This window comes from Dipteris shenzhenensis, chromosome 7 (assembly GCF_047967505.1).
Source record: "Dipteris shenzhenensis isolate YYH24624 ecotype China chromosome 7, Dip_SZ_1.0, whole genome shotgun sequence".
Lineage (NCBI taxonomy): Eukaryota > Viridiplantae > Streptophyta > Polypodiopsida > Gleicheniales > Dipteridaceae > Dipteris > Dipteris shenzhenensis.
This window is the reverse complement of record NC_141602.1, coordinates 4,577,067-4,596,650: the sequence shown is the minus strand read 5'-3', so window position 1 is coordinate 4,596,650 and position 19,584 is coordinate 4,577,067. Positions and strand designations below refer to the sequence as shown.

Here is a 19,584-nt window from a genome sequence, read left to right as displayed (position 1 = left end):
GGTCTTGTGCCTTGTAATGGATGGTATGATGAGGAGTGTAAAGAACTCCGCAGGAAGCTTCGCCTTGAGACACAGGAGAAGTCTCCCCTCCTCATTGAGACCAAGAAGAGTTACAAGCGTTTGGTGCGACGCAAAAAGTGCCAATTTCTAGCCCGGAATGAGGAGGAGCTGAGAAGTTTACTTTTCAGCTGTGATTCCAAGGAATTCTGGAAGAAATTCCTTCGCTTGAAATCTCAAACTTCTCTTACAGACCCGCAGGTTTGGCTTGCCTATACTTCCACTTTATATGATATTCCAGACCAGCCACACATCGACTTATCCCATGTGCCTAGACCCACCTCCTCTGCCTTATTCTCATCCAATAGTGTCCGAGCAGCAGCTCATCGTTTGAAGACTGGGAGAGCTAAGGACCATGATGGATTGCAAGCGGAGTATGTAATCCATGGGATTGATGCCTTAGCTACAGTCCTCTCCCGTCTTTTTAACGAGTCCATTTGTACAGGTCTTCCACCTAGTTGGCTAGAAAATACCATAGTACCCATACACAAGTCGGGGGATCCTTTGGAGGCGTCGAACTACAGGACCATTATGATTGGCCATGTCATGGCCAAGATTTATGCGACCATTCTAGAAGGACATATAAATGACCATGCCGAGGCGACAGGCATGAGAGCTAGAGGGCAGGCAGGATTTCGTGCAGAGCACTCGACTCTAGATCATATCTTCACACTCAGGGCTTTGATTGAGGAGGCGAAGTCACGTAAGCAACGGCTCTATTGTTGCTTCGTGGACTTCAGAAAGGCATTTGACACTGTGCCGCGTTTCAGACTCTTCCAGCGACTCCGTGACTTGGGATTCAATGGGGAGATTCAATGGGCGATCATGGCCTTGTATGAGAGAGTCACAGGTAGAGTCAGGACACGGGCGGGGCTGTCGGGGGAAGTACGCAGTACGATAGGGGTGAAGCAGGGGTGTCCTTTGTCTCCGACACTCTTTGGTCTCTATATCGATGAGTTAGAGATGTACATACAGACGATGGGTGGTACAGGTTCTTTACTGGCAGGATCCACGATACCGATTCTCCTCTATGCAGATGACGTGGTTCTTATTTCTTCCTCCCAGCAGGGTTTACAGGCACATCTCCATGCACTCCACAGCTTTTGTCAGGACAGAGGGTTGTCTGTAAACCTTGGGAAGACCAAAGTCATGGTCTTCAACACGTCATACCAGGTTTATAGGAGAGGCGAGTTCTCTTTCACATTTGATGGGCAGGAGGTGGAGCTAGTCAGGGAGTATACATATTTGGGTGCCACATTTAGAGGTCCAGTCTTCACCATGACGCATGCAGCACGAGATAGGATCAGTAGAGGGTATGCCGCCTTGGCTCTTCTCGAGAGGCAGTGTGCACAGTCACATTTTCAGCATCCCGACACGAAGTCCTTACTTTTCGATACGCTGGTGAGACCTGCAGTCATGTATGCTAGCCCCTTTTGGGCAGGAGATCTCAGGGTTGCAGATTGGAGACGAGTAGAGAGGTTACAGATCATCATGTTCTCCAGATTGATCAGAGCGAAGCCCACGGTACCGCATCAGATTACGTTCGCAGAGTTCGGAGCTACACCCCTAGCGCTAGATGCAGCATTTCAGTCAGTTACGTACTTGCATAGGATCAGGGCGCTCGGAGACTCAGCAGCAGGCAGAGCACGATTACCGTGGCTAGCACTGACATCCTCGCAGATGTTAGCGGAGAGAGGTCATACTTTTTGTTGGTACCACACACTCTCCACATGGCTCACCTCGCTGGGCTTGGATATGGATAGGCTGCCACCATTTCGATACAGCATAGATGCCCCTCGCCTCCCTCTCACTCGACATGAGCTCAGTCAGGTTATCAGGGCAGATTTGTTGCAGCTATACACGTTTCGCACTTGGGTTCATCCCACGGAGCTTCCTACGAAGATGGCCACATATCGTGACCATTTTCTCAGGATTTCAGAGGATGGCTTCATCATATCCCCAGGATATATCGGCGTTCATATGTCGCACTCACTCAGGATTGCCTTGGGCCAGCTCAGGGTATCTTCCCACAGATTAGACGTTGAGGCCGGCAGGATGCGTCGTACAGCTACCGGACATAGACCCAGGCGAGAGACTAGGATATGCCCTTGTTGCACTATGGGGGAGGTGGAGACTGAGGAGCACTTTGTTTGCAGATGCCCTTTATATTATGAGATCCGTGGCAGATTTCACTGTTTATTTGGGCACGGATTTGGACCTCTCTCTCGGATTATGGAGTATGAGGATCAGTATTGCTTAGCGTTGTTCATCAGGGAGATCACCAGATACAGAGAGAGATTCCTCAGAGAGCACCGTCGCATCCCTGTCAGAGACCTGGTTATTCATGAGGAGCAGGACGAGGCGCAGGACCATGAGCACAGAGATAGCCCATCTTGCCAGAGAGCACCGATGGTTCCACCCCGAGGATGTACATATGACATGATCCCGCAGCACCGCAGGATGATCTTACACAGAGGCCGTACCCGTCGCTTTATTTCTAGACGACGGAGGATGATGGCAGATTTTCGGAGGAGATTGCTCCATGGAGACTTGGCACCGCCAGCAGCCCATTTGACACTTGCCCAGATCTTCACACTCATGGCAGGAGGCATGGTCGATGGCCATGACTTCCATCATTTCTTTGGATCACAGACCCCTTAGGGAAGACGATGTTCCTCATATTCCATATTTTACATTTTGTATCTAGGCAATTTTGGTACTCTATTTCATTTCATTTTGTATCTAGGATTTTTGTAGCCATTTTTGGCATCTTAGCGGTATTACGATGAGGCCACCTAGTTGGCGCATCGTTGATGATGTATTTTTTTTTCGGATGATTTTGTGTCCCATAGGCCATGTATGGCCTTCCGTGGACCTTTAATAAAATTTCTTTCTTTCTTTCTTTCTTTCTCTCTCTCTCTCTCCCCCCTCTCCGCTCAGCCCCAAGCCGCTCCACCCCTAACCCTCTCCACTCAGCCGCTCCCCTACCCTCTCCGCTCAGCCTCTCCGCTCTCAGCTCCCTTAGCCTCTCTGCTCAGCCTAGCCAAGCCTCCCCGCTCTGCCTAGCCTCTCCGCACAGCGTAGCCGCTCCGCTCCCCTAGCCTAGCCTCTCTGCTCAGCCTCTCTGCCCAGCCTCCCTCCCTCCCCCGCCCAGCCCTACGGGCTGTCTCTCCCCCCCTGCCTACCTTCTCCCAACTCTGTGGGTTCTCCAAGATCTCGGGTGGGCTGTACCTCGACGGGCTGCTGGCTGCTGCGCCGGCCTCCCTCAAGACCCTTGACTGATGCGGGATCTCTCCCAGCCCCGTGGGCTGTCTCCTAGCCCCCGTGTGGGCTCCCTGTCGCTGCACGGCTGATTCCAGGCCACCTCGAGCTGCTGTGCCATCCCCGCCACCTATTTCGCCACCCCCGACCTCTGATAGGTACAGCAATGCAGGCCACAAGGGCCTGCGCAGACCGCATGGGCTACTAGGCCCCCCCCGTACCTAATGCTTGAGCTCACGCCGCCGCCAACATCAAGGGGCTGCCACCAAAACAGAGTACACAGGTCCCCTTACAGCCATCAAAACAGGGCCCATGTCTCGACTCCAACCCTATACCTCTGCTCCACTAACCTGCAAGAAATCAAGAATCAAATCAAGAAAGACTGTTATGGGCAGCCCTTTGGTTGTGGGCAGCCCAAAGAGCAGGAAAAAGCACAAAAAAGCAGAAAAATCAGTAAAAAATATCAGAGAAAGGGGAGAGGCTATGGAAAGCTCACCCGATCAGAAAAGTAGAGGGAACGAGGACAGAAAATACAGCATAATCTGGACCAAAGGGCAGAAAGTAGAAGATGGGAATGTCAAAGTATGCCTATCCACTATCAAAGAGGTATGTAAGCAAAATGGGCAACAGATATTGGGAAAATGCAGATGGATATGATGCGGGAAATGGACTTGAAAAACAGTTTTCTTACATCCAAGATATAGAGTTTGGAAGCTCAGGTGATTAGTCTTCAAGATGAGAATGCAAAATTGAAAGCAAACACACACGGAGATGAAGGGGAGCTTCAACCATCCCTACACGAGGAGCTGAATATCATCAAGGAAGAAATGAAGCAGATCAAAGGGGCAAAGGGGACATCAGAAGAAGGATGCAGGATCATAAATGAACTGAAATCTGAGAATGAAAAACTCAGAAAAGACTTGGCAGGATATACATGGGAGTCATCTCATAGGAAGGAGACGAGGAGAGACACTGGTGTGCGGGGTTTGGGGGGAGTGACTATCCTCTTTAGATCACACATGAGACCTCTCATATCAGTGGCAGGGAGAGAGGAGCATGCGTGACACACGTGGATACAAGTCCAGCTACCAGGCTCACAACCGATTCTTATAGTAGTGTGCTATTTCCCTCCAGATACCTCATCCTATGCACGTGAGGTCACCACAGAAGGGCACAGTCCATATGAGTCGATTCAGGATGATATCACCAAATTCTCTAGGCAAGGGGACATCCTTCTTCTTGGTGACTTCAATGCACGCACAAGTAATAGGCAGGTGGGCCTACTGGACTTTGCATTAGATTCCCTCATAGTACCAGAACTAGATGCAGCTGAGCTCAGGATAGTGAGACATTCTGTAGATGCACCACAGGTAAAAGAGTATGGACGACTTCTACTTGAGCTAGGGGCTGTTCATGATTTGATCATTTATAATGGTCTACAGAGATGGCCATCATCCGGTGGTCTCACTTGTTTCCCGCATGGCGGAGGGACAAGCATAGTGGACTACCTCTTGGGTCCCTTGACCTTTACCTCACGGATATACGACTTCATTGTGCCCCCTCCCCCACTCGGAGCTGATCACTCGTACCTAGCCTTTTGTATCTCTACCACTATGCCAGCCATAGAGAGGGTCCCCAACGCGCCCACTCGTGTACAGGTTCACTTTGATCGCGCCCTGGACCCCATCTATGTGAGCAACTTGGCGAAGGGACTTCTAGCCCTACTACTTGGAGATGTTGTACACCTCGCCCACGCCTTAGACACCCTTTCCACGGTAGTCATGGACGCAGCCATCAAGTCCTTCCCCACGACTCGATCTGCACGTGCCTCACTAGGGAAGATGCCACAGAATCCCTGGTATGATGATGAGTGCAGAGAGATGAGAGCTCACCTCACATGCGAGCTAGCCCTTGGCCACTTGACATCACCCGAGGCACAGCGGATTTCACGTCGACTGACACGTCGTAAGCGGCGGGCCTTCCTCATCCATAGAATGGAAGAGGTGATCAATTCATTTCGAGGGGGGGATCCCACCATTGGATGGGGGCTTCTATTAAGGGGAAGCCACCTATACCCATCACAAACCCAGGTGTTTGGCACACTTATGCATGCTCTCTTTATGATGTCCCAATACAGGCACCACCTGATATGTCCACTATGCCCTCGCCTACCACTTGCCACTTGTTCACTGCATAGAATGTGCAAGCTGCACTTAGCCAGATTCATAACTGGAGAGCACAGGACCATGAGGGACTACGGACTGAGCACTTTGATCATGGACAGGAGGTCTTGTCTCCGGTACTAGCACAGATGTTCAACCACGCCTTATGTCACGGCTTCCCACCCTCATGGAGTACCACCACCATAGTACCGATACACAAAGCAGGTGACCCCATGGATACTGGTAACTATTGCACTCTCATGATTGGCCACACGCTGGCCAAGATCTATGGATCGATACTAGAGAGGGAGATCAGTAGTCATACAGAGGCACATGGGCAGCGTGCTCTAGGGCAGGCAGGCAGGCTTCCGGAGACAGCACTCTACTCTAGACCACATCTTCACTTTGAGGGCTAGGTCAAGACGCCATAAAGTCTACGCTTGTTTTGTAGACTTTCGGAAGGCCTTCGACACTGTCCCGCAATCCCTATATTCATGAGCATATAAATATAGTGCACTGGATATTACTAAAAAAAAATGTGTGTGTGTGTTTGCGCGTGGTGAGTTCTAGTCTAGTGTGTGTGTGGGGAGGCGGGTGGTGTGTGTGTGCAAGCGGGGGGATCAGTGTGTGTGTGTGAGAGAGAGAGAGAGAGAGAGAGAGAGAGAGAGAGAGAGAGTGAGATTCCGTGCTAGCCCTCCTGCTCCCACGCTACATCTGCTTGTTTCTCCCTCAGTTTGACACCCTCGAGTTTCCTTTTGACGTCTGTTTTATGTTCGTACGCTCTGTCAAAAAATCCAAAAAAATAAATCATATTGTCAAAAATCTGTACGATTTTGTCCATACAGTCGGAAAAATCCGTACAATCTGTACAGTTTTTTTGTACAGTCGAGGAAGTCCGTACAGTTTGCCTGTTAGAAGAAGAAAAAAATTTAATGTCAAAAATCTGTTCGATTTTGTCCGTACAGTCAGAAAATTTTGTACAGTTTTGTCCGCACAGTCCATGTAGTTTTGTCCGTATAGTTGGGAAGTCCGTACAGTTCCTGCCAGGAAAAAAATAAAATTTCTTACTGTCAAAAATCCGTACGATTTTGTCCGTACAGCCAGGAAAAAACCGTACAATTTTGTACCCACTGTGCTTTCCTCCTTGTAAAGCGTTGCTGCTTCCAAGTTTTTTCCTTAACTCGAATGGCGGATTATTCCTATGAGAAAACCTTTCACAAAGACAAGTCGGTTTCCAACAAGAAACAAAAACAGGTAATGGATTCATATGATTCCCTTCATGACTGTGCTGAGGCTCAGCTTGTTTATGAGGTTACGCATGAAGGGTTTGAAGACACCCGTAAAGGTTGGAAAGATCCACTTCCCATCACTGGCATTATGGTGGAAGTGGATGATATATTTGATCTAGTTAAGGAGTATGCAAAGCATGCCATTATAATTTTCTTCCCAGGACGATGCCTGCTGCTGTAGATGTTGGGAATTGGTTGACTCGAACCCTGGGTGGTTCTTATGTCAAAAAAGTTCATTATGCAACGAGGGGCTTTTTTGAGATCATCATGGCTGATGAGGAGCACCGTCAGGTTTTGCTGGAGCACTCTCCTCTTTTCTATGGCCAGCAGATGGTCCATGTTTTGCCATGGTCTCCCACCCGGGATTATCAGGCATTGATTCGGCATCGTTGCCCTATTTGGGTAGAAGTTGTGGATTTTCCTCAATGCTTGTCTTCTCTCCTACCTGAAATTGCAGCTTCCCTCGGTAAGGTGGTATGTCCACCGCGACCCAATGGAAATTCGAATCGCTTCTGCATTTTGTGGGATACAGATCATCCCACTCTAGCTTCATACTCGGTTACTGTGAATAATGTTTCCATGGGGAGTGCCTTTGACAAGCTCAAGTGGGGGCTGTTTGCAGGTGCTTGCTTTGAATGCAAGCAATTTGGGCACATGGCTTCACAATGCCCTTCCCGAGCTCCACGGATGCCACTGCAAGCTGAAATGGTTCAGCCTTTGAATAAGAATGCAAATGCCTCTTCTGTGGTAAAAAACAAAGGGGTCAAACAGTTTTTCTCTGTTCAAGACAAAGGCAAAGCCCCAGCTGTCTCACATGGTAATGCTTCTTTTCCTGTGCCTTTGTCCTCTCCACCTCAGGGGAAGGGGGAAAAATTTTTAACTGATGGATGGCAAACTCCTCGCAAAGTGATCTCCCCCAGGCGACCTTTGCCTTCTCGGACTTGGAGTGGTGCATCCTCTCATGGGAAAACACCTGCTAAAAACTCTGATGTTGGCTTGACCTGGGCCGTTGTGACTGCAAATGGAACCTTGTTTCCTGAAGAAGAAGTTGCTACACTTTTGTCCTCTCCTCAGGCTGATGCTTCATCCCAGGGCAGAGGCCCGGACATTCAGGTGGAAATGCAGACGTAGACAGCCCGTTAGTTGCTGTACATACATGTCCCATAACTGTAAATATGCTTGATCATCTGAAGTGTGTTACTCTCAATGTACAAGGAATGTGTGATGGTCGCAAATGGAAACTGGTTTGGATGTATATCAGGCAATTGCAACCTGATATAATTGCCTTGCAAGAGCATAATCAGCATATGTATGCTGGTCAAATAGGCCATTTTGCTGGTTATGATATCTTCTATGCTGGAGAGCACTCCTTTTCTGGTGTGGCTTTTTTGGTAAAGCACGACCTTCAACCTGTTGTGGCTCTCAATGATCGCCACGGTAGATGGATTATTGTTCAATGCCTTGTTCAAGGGGAAATTTTTGAATTTGCATCGGTTTATGCCTCCCAGTCTTCTCGTGATAGAGCTTTGATCTGGGCTGCCATGCATACTTATCCATGGCGACAACATGCCTTCATTTGTGGTGACTTTAATAATGCCCCTCAACCGGGTGACAACACCTCAGGCACCACTCATATGTTGGCTTCTGAAACACAGGCATGGTCTGATTTTTTGCTTCAGTTGCGCCTGGTTGATCTCTGGAAGGAATTACAGCCCATGCTTCCAGGTTATACCTTTCAGCATAATGCTCAATCTTCTTATCGGGCACCCTTGGACAAATGGTATCAGATTGATCCACAGCATTGTGATGCCTTTACTTGTCAAATTTGGGTTGATCATGCTCTCACACATTCGGATCATGCTCCTCTTTGGTTGAGGCTTTCCTTACATGAATTTCCCATTGACAGATTGCCTTGCCGAAGGCTTTTGCTGATTAATAATAGTTATCTGGAGGATGCTGACTTTAAAGCCTTGGTCTCTGATGCTATTCAGCCTCTCTCTCGTCAGATACGCATTGGTTTGGATTATGACTGGCAAGCTTTTGTTGCTCGGATGCAAGCAATTATTCGAGATTATGGCAAATCCTACATGCAAGCCACAAGGGAGACTGTAGCACATGCCAAATTTACATGTCAGAGTTTGACTGAGCTTGCTCATCTTCGCCCTTTGTCTTCAGAGGAAAGCATGCTCTTATGTCAGGCTCAATTCTCTCTTCAATCTAATGATCGCAGAAAGCTTGCTAAATGGGAAACTCGATCCAGACAACGGGCATTTTTGGACAAAGGCTGCTCTTCCAAGCAATTTTTTAAGAGTTTACACTACAAAAGACAGGCTGCCAATATCTGTCGGATCCGGATGCCTGATGGTTCTTGGTCAACATCTCGTTCAGAGCTTGCTGATTTATGTGTGCAGCACTTCTCCACTCATTTTGGGTATCTCGATACTCTTTCTCCTCGGGTCGTGTCTGCACGTCAGCTTCTTTTGCAGCATATTCATCCAATTCTGTCTGATGCTCAGGCTTTGGAACTTGAACATCCTTTCACTGAAAGGGAATTGTCTGATGCACTGAGATCTTGTGGCAGATGGAAATCTCCAGGATGGGATGGTCTCACTGTTGAATTTTTTCTTGCATTCTGGGATCTTCTTAAATTCACCTTGCTGCAAATGGTAAATACAGCATGGCAAAATCAGCATATGCCTTTGTCATGGAGAAAGGGTCTTCTCAAGCTGATTCCAAAAAAGCAGCTATGTGATTCACTGGGTGATTGGAGGCCAATCACGCTCATGCCAGTCATTTACAAGATCATTGCCAAAATGGTGGTTGATCCGATTAAAGGTTATTTGCATGATGGTTTGCATCCCTCCCAATATGGCTTTCTTCCACGTCGCCATATCACAGATAACATTGCCAATGCTTATATTGGGATTGAATATGCCAAATACACGCAGCAGGATGTTCTACTCTTGCAGATAGATATTGCAAAAGCCTTTGACACAGTTCAGTGGGATTTCATCTCGCAAACTATGCGAGCTTTGGGGTTTGGACAAAAAATGCAGCAGGTTATTTACTCGCTTTACAGAGAAAGCAATGCGGCTTGCATTATCTCTGGGGATATCTCTGATGAGTGGACTCTTCGTTGTTCGGTCCGCCAAGGATGCCCTCTCAGTGCTTTACTGTATGCCATTGCTGCTCATCCTATGCTGCAATATATTCATCATCTTGTGGCTACAGGATCACTTCATGGCTTGGAATTGGATGCTAATCACAGCATGGTTGCTCAAGCTTATGCTGATGATTCTTTCTTTACCCCGAAGAATACGCCCCATGATCTTGGTGCCTTGATGCAGGCCCTCTCTATTTATGGTTTGGAAGCTGGTTTTCATGTTAATTTTCAGAAGTCTAAGCTGCTCCCTTTGCATTCCAAAGACTCGCATAGTCTATTATGGCCCGGGGATATCATTCCACCCACTCAATTTGTTCATCATCTTGGTTACCCTTTGGGGTGGGAACTCACTCGCCGACAACAAACTGATTGGGTTTTGGCTAAGCTTCGGAAAAAGCTTGAGTATTGGAAACTGGCAACCTGGCCTTTGCACGTTCGTCTTCGAATAGCGCAGTCCATCCTTGTGGCATATATTCAATTTAACTTGCCATTGATCATGTTCACTAAGGCAGATCTTACATCTTTCATGTCTGTCTTTATGGAACTCTTTTGGCGATCCAAACATGGCAGAAAAAGTCTCAGGCTGCTTTCGATGCATCACATTTGTTCTCCCAAGATGCATGGTGGATTGAACATCACAGATATTCATGTGCATATTCTTGCCCACAGGGGGAAAATGCTGCAATTTCTGCAAGGTGATCAGCCTTGGGCTCTTATGATTAGGACTCTGGTCACTCATATCAGTATTTCTGCGTTTGGTCATTGGCAACTCGATCACTGGGATTTCTTTTTTGGCTGCGCTGATGGCACTTTGCCTAGATGCCCTTTTGTCTCCCGCTTGCTTCTTGACTGGAAGCATGTTCTTTCTCATCTAGAATGGAATGGACGGCAATCTTTGCTTGGGAATTCTTTGAGAGCTGAAAGCATTCACTGGTCGAAAGTCTTTCAGCCTCCCTTGGCTTTACAGGAACCTCGACGTTCCTACTTTGTCTCGTTTAAAGGCATCACCTCGGTTGCTGATGTTATAGATGATGTTGGTACTGTGCTCCCCTTTTCTCTAGCAGCCACTACATATGGATTGGGCTCTCATTATCGTCCTTTGTGGCGACAAATTACTTCTATGCTTTCGTCCTTTGTTCCGATTCCTCCTTTGGAACTCCAGGACCGACTGGAAGATTGGACTTTGACTTATCCACGGTCTTCTTCTCGTCCTTTGAGGCTATCTCAGATTACTGTACTTACATTGTATAAAATGCCTCAACCTTGGGTTTCAGAGAGAGGTGATTCTGTTTGGCAAATGCATCGCCCAGCCAAGTGGTGGAGGAAAAGATTACAGCAACTTTGGGCCTATACAGTACCGCTTCGGCAAGAGGTTTTCTTTTGGCGAGTTCTTTTGGGAGTGTTTCCATCTGGACAGCTATTAGCTCATCGATGCATTGCTCCTGCACTTTGCCATAGATGTTCTGCTTCTTCGGAGACTGTGCCTCACTTGTTTTGGCATTGTTCGTGCTCTTGTGAGTTTTTGATTTGCTTCGACAGCACCTGCGAGCGAGATTCCCATCTGTTTCATTTGGGAAGTTCTTCTGGCTATTTGGGTTTCATCCATCCAGACCGGAGTTTCATCTTTTCTTCGTTTGGGTTCGCTACTGGGCACTATGGACTTTATGGACATATAGGAATTGTAAAGTCTTTGGTGATCCTACTTTCTCTCTGTTTGGCTTTTTTAGGCGTTCTTTGTAGCAATCTTTCTTTCATTGCTTGCAGACCCGCTGCATAGATCATGAGGTCTTTTTGGCATATACTAAAATTTTTAGTTGATGTAATTGTAGCACCTTTTTTTGAGGTCGCTGCTCATATAATATAATCAATCAAAGATTTCACCAAAAAAAAAAGTGTGTGTGTATGTATGTATGTATGTATGTATGTATATAAGGTTGGGTTTTCATATAGACAGGCTGCAACCCTCCAAAACAGTATTGACACTCCATTTCTCTTGTTCCGGGGCAATGAATTCAACCAAATCATCCGGGAGGATCTCCTATAGCTACACACATTCACGACCTGGCTAGCACAGGTAGAGCTCCCTGTGAAGCACAGTTTCTATCAGGACCATTGCTTGCACATTTCCGCTGAGGGTTTCATTATCCCACCGGCGTACACCCTGATCCACCTACCACACTAACTTAGGATTGCCCTTGGACAGTTATGTGTGTCATTGCACCGACTCCGTATCGAGAGAGCGGGCGAGCACAGGGGATACCCAGGGAGAGTCGAATCTGTATAATGTGTGAGCGCCATGAGGTGGAGTCAGAGGAACACTTTTTCTTCCGTTGCCCAATCTAATATGAGATTCATGGACGATATCATTGCCTTTTCAGAGACGGATTCGAGGGCCTCTCCAGACTCCTCCTATACCCAGATCAAAGATGCATGGCAGCTTTTATTCATCACGAGGCAATCTGGCATAGAGATCGTCTCATTAGATCAAGGAGATAGGAGCAGGGGACCTTCCTAGCCCATCCTAGAGTACGATCACAGAGTTCTACCAGGCACAGTAGGTTGCTGAGAGGCAGAGACCTTGAGACCGAGACACGGCACACTCGATAGAGGACACACGCACAAATCACACTCACTGACATCTCTATTTTCAAACCTGGGGTGCAGCTGATCGGGGTTACAGTGGCGCTCATCAGGCGTCGGATAGCGGCCAGGAGGGCATGACATATTACTCATCCAGATAGCAGACAACGATTCATTACGGGCTTCTTGCCTACACTGCCTAGTCCATCATGGGGTGTATCTTGACATTCTATATGACTATTGTATTAATAGTATTGTATCAGACTGTGTCTCCACATGAGGATGATGATGCCAAATTGGATGTATATGATTATGGTGGACATGTACAATGATATCACTGACTATGTCTACACAGTTTTCTAGCATGGTTTAGGATGCTCGCTTAGTAGCTCCACCCTTTTGCTCATTGTATTAAGTCTCTCTTCAGTCTGATAGACCCATCGGTCTTTACTAGACTTTAATAAACTCTCTCTCTCTCTCTCTCTCTAGGCATTTTTGGTACTCTATTTCATTTCATTTTGTATCTAGGATTTTTGTAGCCATTTTTGGCATCTTAGCTGTATTACGATGAGGCCACCTAGTTGGCGCATCGTTGATGATGTATTTTCCTTTCGGATGATTTTGTGTCCCATAGGCCATGTATGGCCTTCCGTGGACCTTTAATAAAATTTCTTTCTTTCTTTCTTTCTTTCTCTCTCTCTCTCTCTAGGCATTTTTGGTACTCTATTTCATTTCATTTTGTATCTAGGATTTTTGTAGCCATTTTTGGCATCTTAGCTGTATTACGATGAGGCCACCTAGTTGGCGCATCGTTGATGATGTATTTTCCTTTCGGATGATTTTGTGTCCCATAGGCCATGTATGGCCTTCCGTGGACCTTTAATAAAATTTCTTTCTTTCTTTCTTTCTTTCTCTCTCTCTCTCTCTCCATCGCTCCAACTCCTCCTCGCTTCTAGTACCGAACACCCTTACATCAGATTTCGCTAGTTCTTCTCGCTGTAGCTCTTCGTCCGTCAAGATACTCTCCATCCGTCAAGAAGCTCTCCGTCCGTCGTCGCTGGCTCACGTCCGTCATATTGGCTCATTGTCGCTTCCTCACGTCCATCATCGTACATTGCTCACGTCCCCGTCTGCTTACCGTCCGTTTCTCTCACACCCGTCTATTCACGTTGGCCCAACCTCTCTATTGCTAGCCTACGCCATCGCTATCCTACACCATCGCGAAGCCTATGCTCAGCCTCGCCATTGCTATCCTATGCCATCGCTCAACCTACGCCACTACCATCGCTAGCCTACGCTCACCCCCAATCTACGCCACCACTACACCTCGCCAGCCTACGCTCAGCACTGCCATCCTATGATCCCGTACATTCATTGCCTCTACCCTCGCACCTCCCACCTGCATCTCCCTCGCACCTTCCACCCACCGCTGCTCCTCCTCTATCAGCCTCCTACCCGCCATTGCTACTCCTGCCTGCCACGTGGCCCTCCAACTGCCATGTAGCGCCTGGACTGCCACGTGGCCTATTCGCCACTCATGGAGAGAATTGTCATTATGCCCACATAAGGGGACCCCCACCTCGAACAACAGCAAGAACATTTAGCTTTCTATTCAATGGGCAAAGGAGGAAAGGGAAAAGATACCAAGAAGGAAAAGGACAAACCTCAATAGGTGCAATTGAAGTCTGAGGATGTCAATAGACGCCGCAATTGGAGTGGACTTGGAGTGGACAGCCGAGCAACTCATAAAGAGTCATCATCATCAACCACAGTCACATCTGCTTCCACAGAAGTTAATCCAATTATACCTACACCTACACCTGCGCCGAGAGGGCCTGTCTCAGCCCTACCACTACCACCACTAAAGTCTACTTCAACTACACCAATCAAATCTACTGCTTTAGCTACTCCTCCCGTGATAGGCGGTGTATCGTTGGAGTCCTCTTCCTCTACTGCTTTGGAGGTCCCATCCATCACCCATGTCACCCCCACAAGAGGTGATGCACGTAGGGCCACTGTTCTCAACTTTTCCATCCGGGATTACTTCGCCACTAACTCATTCTTTCATCCGATTGGGACCATTGACACCTCCGTATATGTGCCTCAGGCATCCGCTCTCCTCACTCAGCTTGCCCGACTACCACCCACTATCCTACCACATACTCCTACTTCTGTACCTCATTACTTTCAGTTTCATTTCGGATAGGGTGTCATCAATCCCCCGGACAAATGGGAAACCTTACTCGTGGATGTACATACTACACAAGCCAGGGGGGTGGAGCTGACCTGTTATGCACACGAGCAGGCCAGGTTCACTCAAGACTTGGCTCGAGTGGTTCAAGAGCAGGCTTGTTATACTCAGGAGCAGGCCAGTATCATCCAGGGGCTCAAGTAGGACATGATTCAGCTTAGGGAGGAGCTCTCCTCTACCCGTACAGTTACAGGGAGTACAGCAGTCATAGAGGCCCAAATCGCGAGCATGCAATCGGTGATGAGGAGACTTCCAGATGGATCAATGTGGCCAAACGAGAACCCGCAAGGGCAACTATTTCGGCTACCCTTGTGGAGCAGCAGCAGAGAGCCAGTAAGGCTCTCAACATAAGAGTCCGTGGGATCCCGCGCATTGAGGGTACACCGATGACAGATGCGACGGCTTTCGTGGCCACAACTCTGGATGTAGATGAGCACAGGATCGAGAGGGCATGGACGGTGGGGAGAGACCCCAATCGAGAGCAGCCCCTGATCATACGGTTCCATGACGCTCAGGCACAACTTTCGGCTTTACGACTCAGGTCGTCCTGCGAGATCACCCAGTGATCTCCATGGATGAGGACCTCACCCCACTACAGATTGAGGAGAGGCGCTTCCCGTTGCAGCAGCGCGATCAGGCCCATAAGGAGGGGAAGTGGGCAGTAGTACGAGAAGGACGACTTCTTACACGCCCCCGTCGGGCATCAGCCCTTCTTCCCACATAGGGAGGCGGGGTCTATGAGACTCAAATCTCCGAGACCCTACACCATTGGGAACTGTGATGGTACCTTGTGGTCTGAACCAGGGAACTTCTCGGAATCCTATACAGGTCGCGACATAGTCTTTTACACAGAGACACATCAGAGTCCAGAGTGCCCACTACCACTAGTCAGCGCGTACACATTGGAGTCTGCTTACAGAGATGAGAATAGGGACATAGGGGAAGTAAGAGGATCAGGAGGAGTAGTTCTCTACAAATCCACCCTTTTGGGGAACATTACAATAGAGCAAAGAGATACACATTCCAAGTTTCTTTGGATCCGGATCCGACACATGGACAGCCGAGATTTGTTTGTTGCAGTGTGCTATTTTCCACCCGAGACGTCTCACTTTTAAAAATTAGGACAATAAGCTCATTTATTGTTATCAGATTTGATTATCAGATCGAATGCAAACCTATCTTTACGAAGCTTGAAGGTAATGCGTGTTTGATTCAAGTTGAAGTCTGGCCATCCTCTAGGACGTTCATAGATAGCATAGGAATAGAAGCCACTATTTCCTCGAAGAAGGACAAACCTAAGACAAAAACGATTATAAAAGATATTGTCATGATGATGATTGGGATTCTTTGCAAACTGTTAATTCACAATTTTGCAAAAAAAAAGCAAAATGACTAACTCTAAATTTGACAAGTACATTGACTTTATTCTTACAGACAAGATATAACATATTTAATTTCACAACCACTTTTATGAATTCACCTTCAGTAAAATCTTTCCATAAGCTCCAACCTTATTTAATAACCACTTTTATGAATTCACATTGAGTAAAATTTTTATATAAGCTTCATCCTAATTTAGCAACCACTTTTATGAATTCACATTAAGTAAAAAATTCTATAAGCTCCATCCTAATTCACAACCAAAACCACTTGGGTAGTTGCATCTAATAATCATTAGATCTTTTACATCCTTGACACTTTTCTTTTTGCATGAAATAGACTTCTATCGAGTATTAAGGAAACAGCCAAGAGTAAAGCACTCCATGCAAAAATACATAATGTAGAGCATGAGAAACAAGTGTGAAGTACCACTCAAAATATTTGAGGATATGCAAACCTTGAGAGAAACCAGGACAGTGGCTGAAAGTCCTCACACCATGCTAGTCAGAGACTCAGAAAGAAAGGACCGGCTCTCCACTCTCTAAGAAAACTCGTCTGATTGGCTGATCTCTTTTATGTCTTACTACAGGGAAAGCCAATGCTTAATTCTTTGCTGCCTCATAGGTTCTTCCACCATAGTATCACCCCATGCATGCATGGTCAAAACACACCTGTTTAGCAGTATGTAAGCTCAATACATTTGTTCAATGGTTGGTCGTGCTAGCAATTGGCAAGACGACTTGCACTACATAAAATGGACCATCATTTCACAATGAATTGACTTCAACTAAACCCTTAATTATATTAACATAAGAGGGTAAGAACTACTTGCATAGCTAGGTATGTACCTTCATATAGAGTTGAAGATCTTCAAAGTATCTTTAGAAGTATTGAACTCTTCGTGATGTGAACGCAATGTGAGGGTTTAAGAACTTTGGATTACACAATAATTCCACACCAAAAATATATGACATCATTACTTCAAGCTTGATTTAAAATGGAAAGCTTTAAATTTTATGATGCATAGGATGCTTTTAGCTTTAAAGAGACAAACTAGAAGGCTAAATACTACCTATGACAAGATCTCAAAGTGGAGGCTATATTGACAAGTGCTTCATGCGCAATGCAGACACGAAAACAAGATAAAGAGCAAATCCCAAGAGACATAAAATAATTAACAAAGGCCAAACGATGGATAGCTAAATAAGAAATTTGATGCATGTCTAAGGAAATGGGTATGATGTGACAAACGGACGGCATGCTCTATCCATAGTGATAATCTCCCTGGCCTAGGTAGGATATCCACGATTCCTCCCATCCAACCCATCGGCACTCAGAGATTTTGTCAAAGGACATCTAGGTGACAATTGCCAGAATCACTACCTAAAACATCTAGGTAGCAGGCTTCAATCTAGTGATGGGAGGGAGCGGGCCCACCACCAAAAGATGAGAGCATCGCTACAAGGCATCTCTTGCACATCTCTTTGACATTTTCACAGATCGTGCGATCTATTGGTTGTATAGCCTTCTACAGTGGCAATTGGTGCATGCTTTCGGAATACCCTAGGCAGTGAGCTATGATTCCGAGAAGCAAGCTACAAGACAAGCAGCACTCTTTGATCAATGCCTCGTCACGAGTAGTTAACCCTTCTATTCAAACAAAAGAAACAACCAAACAACAGTGCTCACAAGAGATTGAGGTGCACCATCTTAAAACATAGGAAATGCAAATAGAGGAGATCAATAGTGTATACCAATCATCAAGTTACTGTCTATTAGAAGATTGGGACATGTGCATAGACGTTTCATGCAAAGATCACTTCCCTAGATCCCCTACAAAGTTCTCTCCTGCGAGCTCAAACCTCCAACCTCTTCTCCTCTCTGTGCAGATCCTTCCTTCTGTCTTCATCCACCTCTACCTCTCTCACTTATAGTCCTTCCACAACTTCTATTGGTTAGAAAAATCTCTCCCAATTCCTACTGGTGGCTACACTATCTCCTCCAGAGCCATTGCTCGACTTGGCTCCTTGATCACGCCTCAGTTGCTAGCCAAATTGCTCTTGGCGCTTCTCCCCCTCCTCCCACGGCCCTACCTGTTGCATGTGCAACTCCTTTGTGACTCTTCAACGGCTTTGAGATGCTCTACTTCACAAAATATAGCTTCTCCATCTCTAGGTGGGCCCAAGGATCCATACTTAAATTCATGTCTTCCAAGTCCTAGGTAGACTTACTACCTCTGATCTCCCTTGGTGACTTGTGGGCTCTAGAGTCCCAATTGGACTGAGTGACCCAAATCTCTTCATGGAGACTCATGGCCTACAAAGTCAAGGTTCGCTTAGTAGCTTCGATTTCTTCATGGTAACTCGTGGGCTCCAAAATCTCAAGTGGACTTAGTAAGCTCACAAGTCCCACATAGACTGAACAATCTACCATGCTAGCACTGGCACAGACGCTTCCATTTGCATCATGACCCATGATGCCCTCATCTGACATATAGGCAGTTGGTAACCTCATACCTTACGAGTTGATATCCTACCTAGTTCCTCATCGATAGTTAAATCATTTAATAGAAGGTAACTTTTTCTATTAAAAAATAGTGGGCTTCCTTGTATCCCATACCTTCCTTGGTAAGACGCTCATGCACATTCACCTAGTGTTAACCTACTTAGTGCCTCACGGATAGTTGAATCATTTAATAGAAGGTAGCTTTTACTAGAAAAAATAGCGGACTTCTTGGCATCCAATAACTTTCTTGTAAGAAGCTCATGCACATTCATCAATGGCCCCACCCTTATGGTGGATGTGAGAAATTGGAGAAGGAGAAAGCTCAAAAACGTGGAGCTGAGCTGAATTAAAGTTGCAAGAATGCGATATCAAAGAGGTATATGATAAAACATAAAACCCTAAGGTGAGCCTAAGGTGAGTTAAAACTCACACAGCTATTAACTCAGCCACTACCTATGGTTAGGGGGAAAGCCTTAGAAGGAAAAAGTGTCCCTAACCTCCTAATTAACTAATACATTGGACACTTTGATAAATATTACAATATTCCCATGTAGTGACAGTGTCCGAGTGTAGAAGTAGTAATCTCAATCACCATATGGAAGTAAGCCCTAAGCTTTTTGGAAAGCTTCAAAGATAGGGCCTTGGTGAAAAGAGCTGCAAATTCTGATGTGTAGGACAGTAGACCAAACTAATCTCTCCTACATGTACTCTCTCTCTAACATAATGATAATGGATCTCAATGTGTTTCTTGCGTGCAAGAAACACAAGATTTTGTGTCATCACAATACCACATTGGCTGTCAACGAGTACAGAAGTAGATGGCTGCCAATCACCACAAAGATCTTTCGTCAATCTCCTTAGCCATACACATTCAAATGTAGTTTTTCTTTCTTTTTTGCAAAGAAAGGAACCTTCTATTAATGCTTGAAAGACTTC

The 19,584-nt window shown here is 46.4% G+C and overlaps 1 protein-coding gene across 3 annotated transcripts in view; it reads right to left on the bottom strand.

Annotated features, from left to right (window-relative positions):
- LOC147899845 (uncharacterized) overlaps positions 1-19,584 on the bottom strand; it is a 360,557-nt gene that overhangs the window by 211,761 nt on the left and 129,212 nt on the right. For all 3 annotated transcript variants that reach the window (XM_087377034.1, XM_087377035.1, XM_087377033.1), the window contains exon 6: positions 15,939-16,058. In XM_087377034.1, the coding sequence (XP_087233160.1) occupies positions 15,939-16,058 (120 nt within the window). The remainder of the gene's footprint in view (positions 1-15,938; positions 16,059-19,584) is intronic.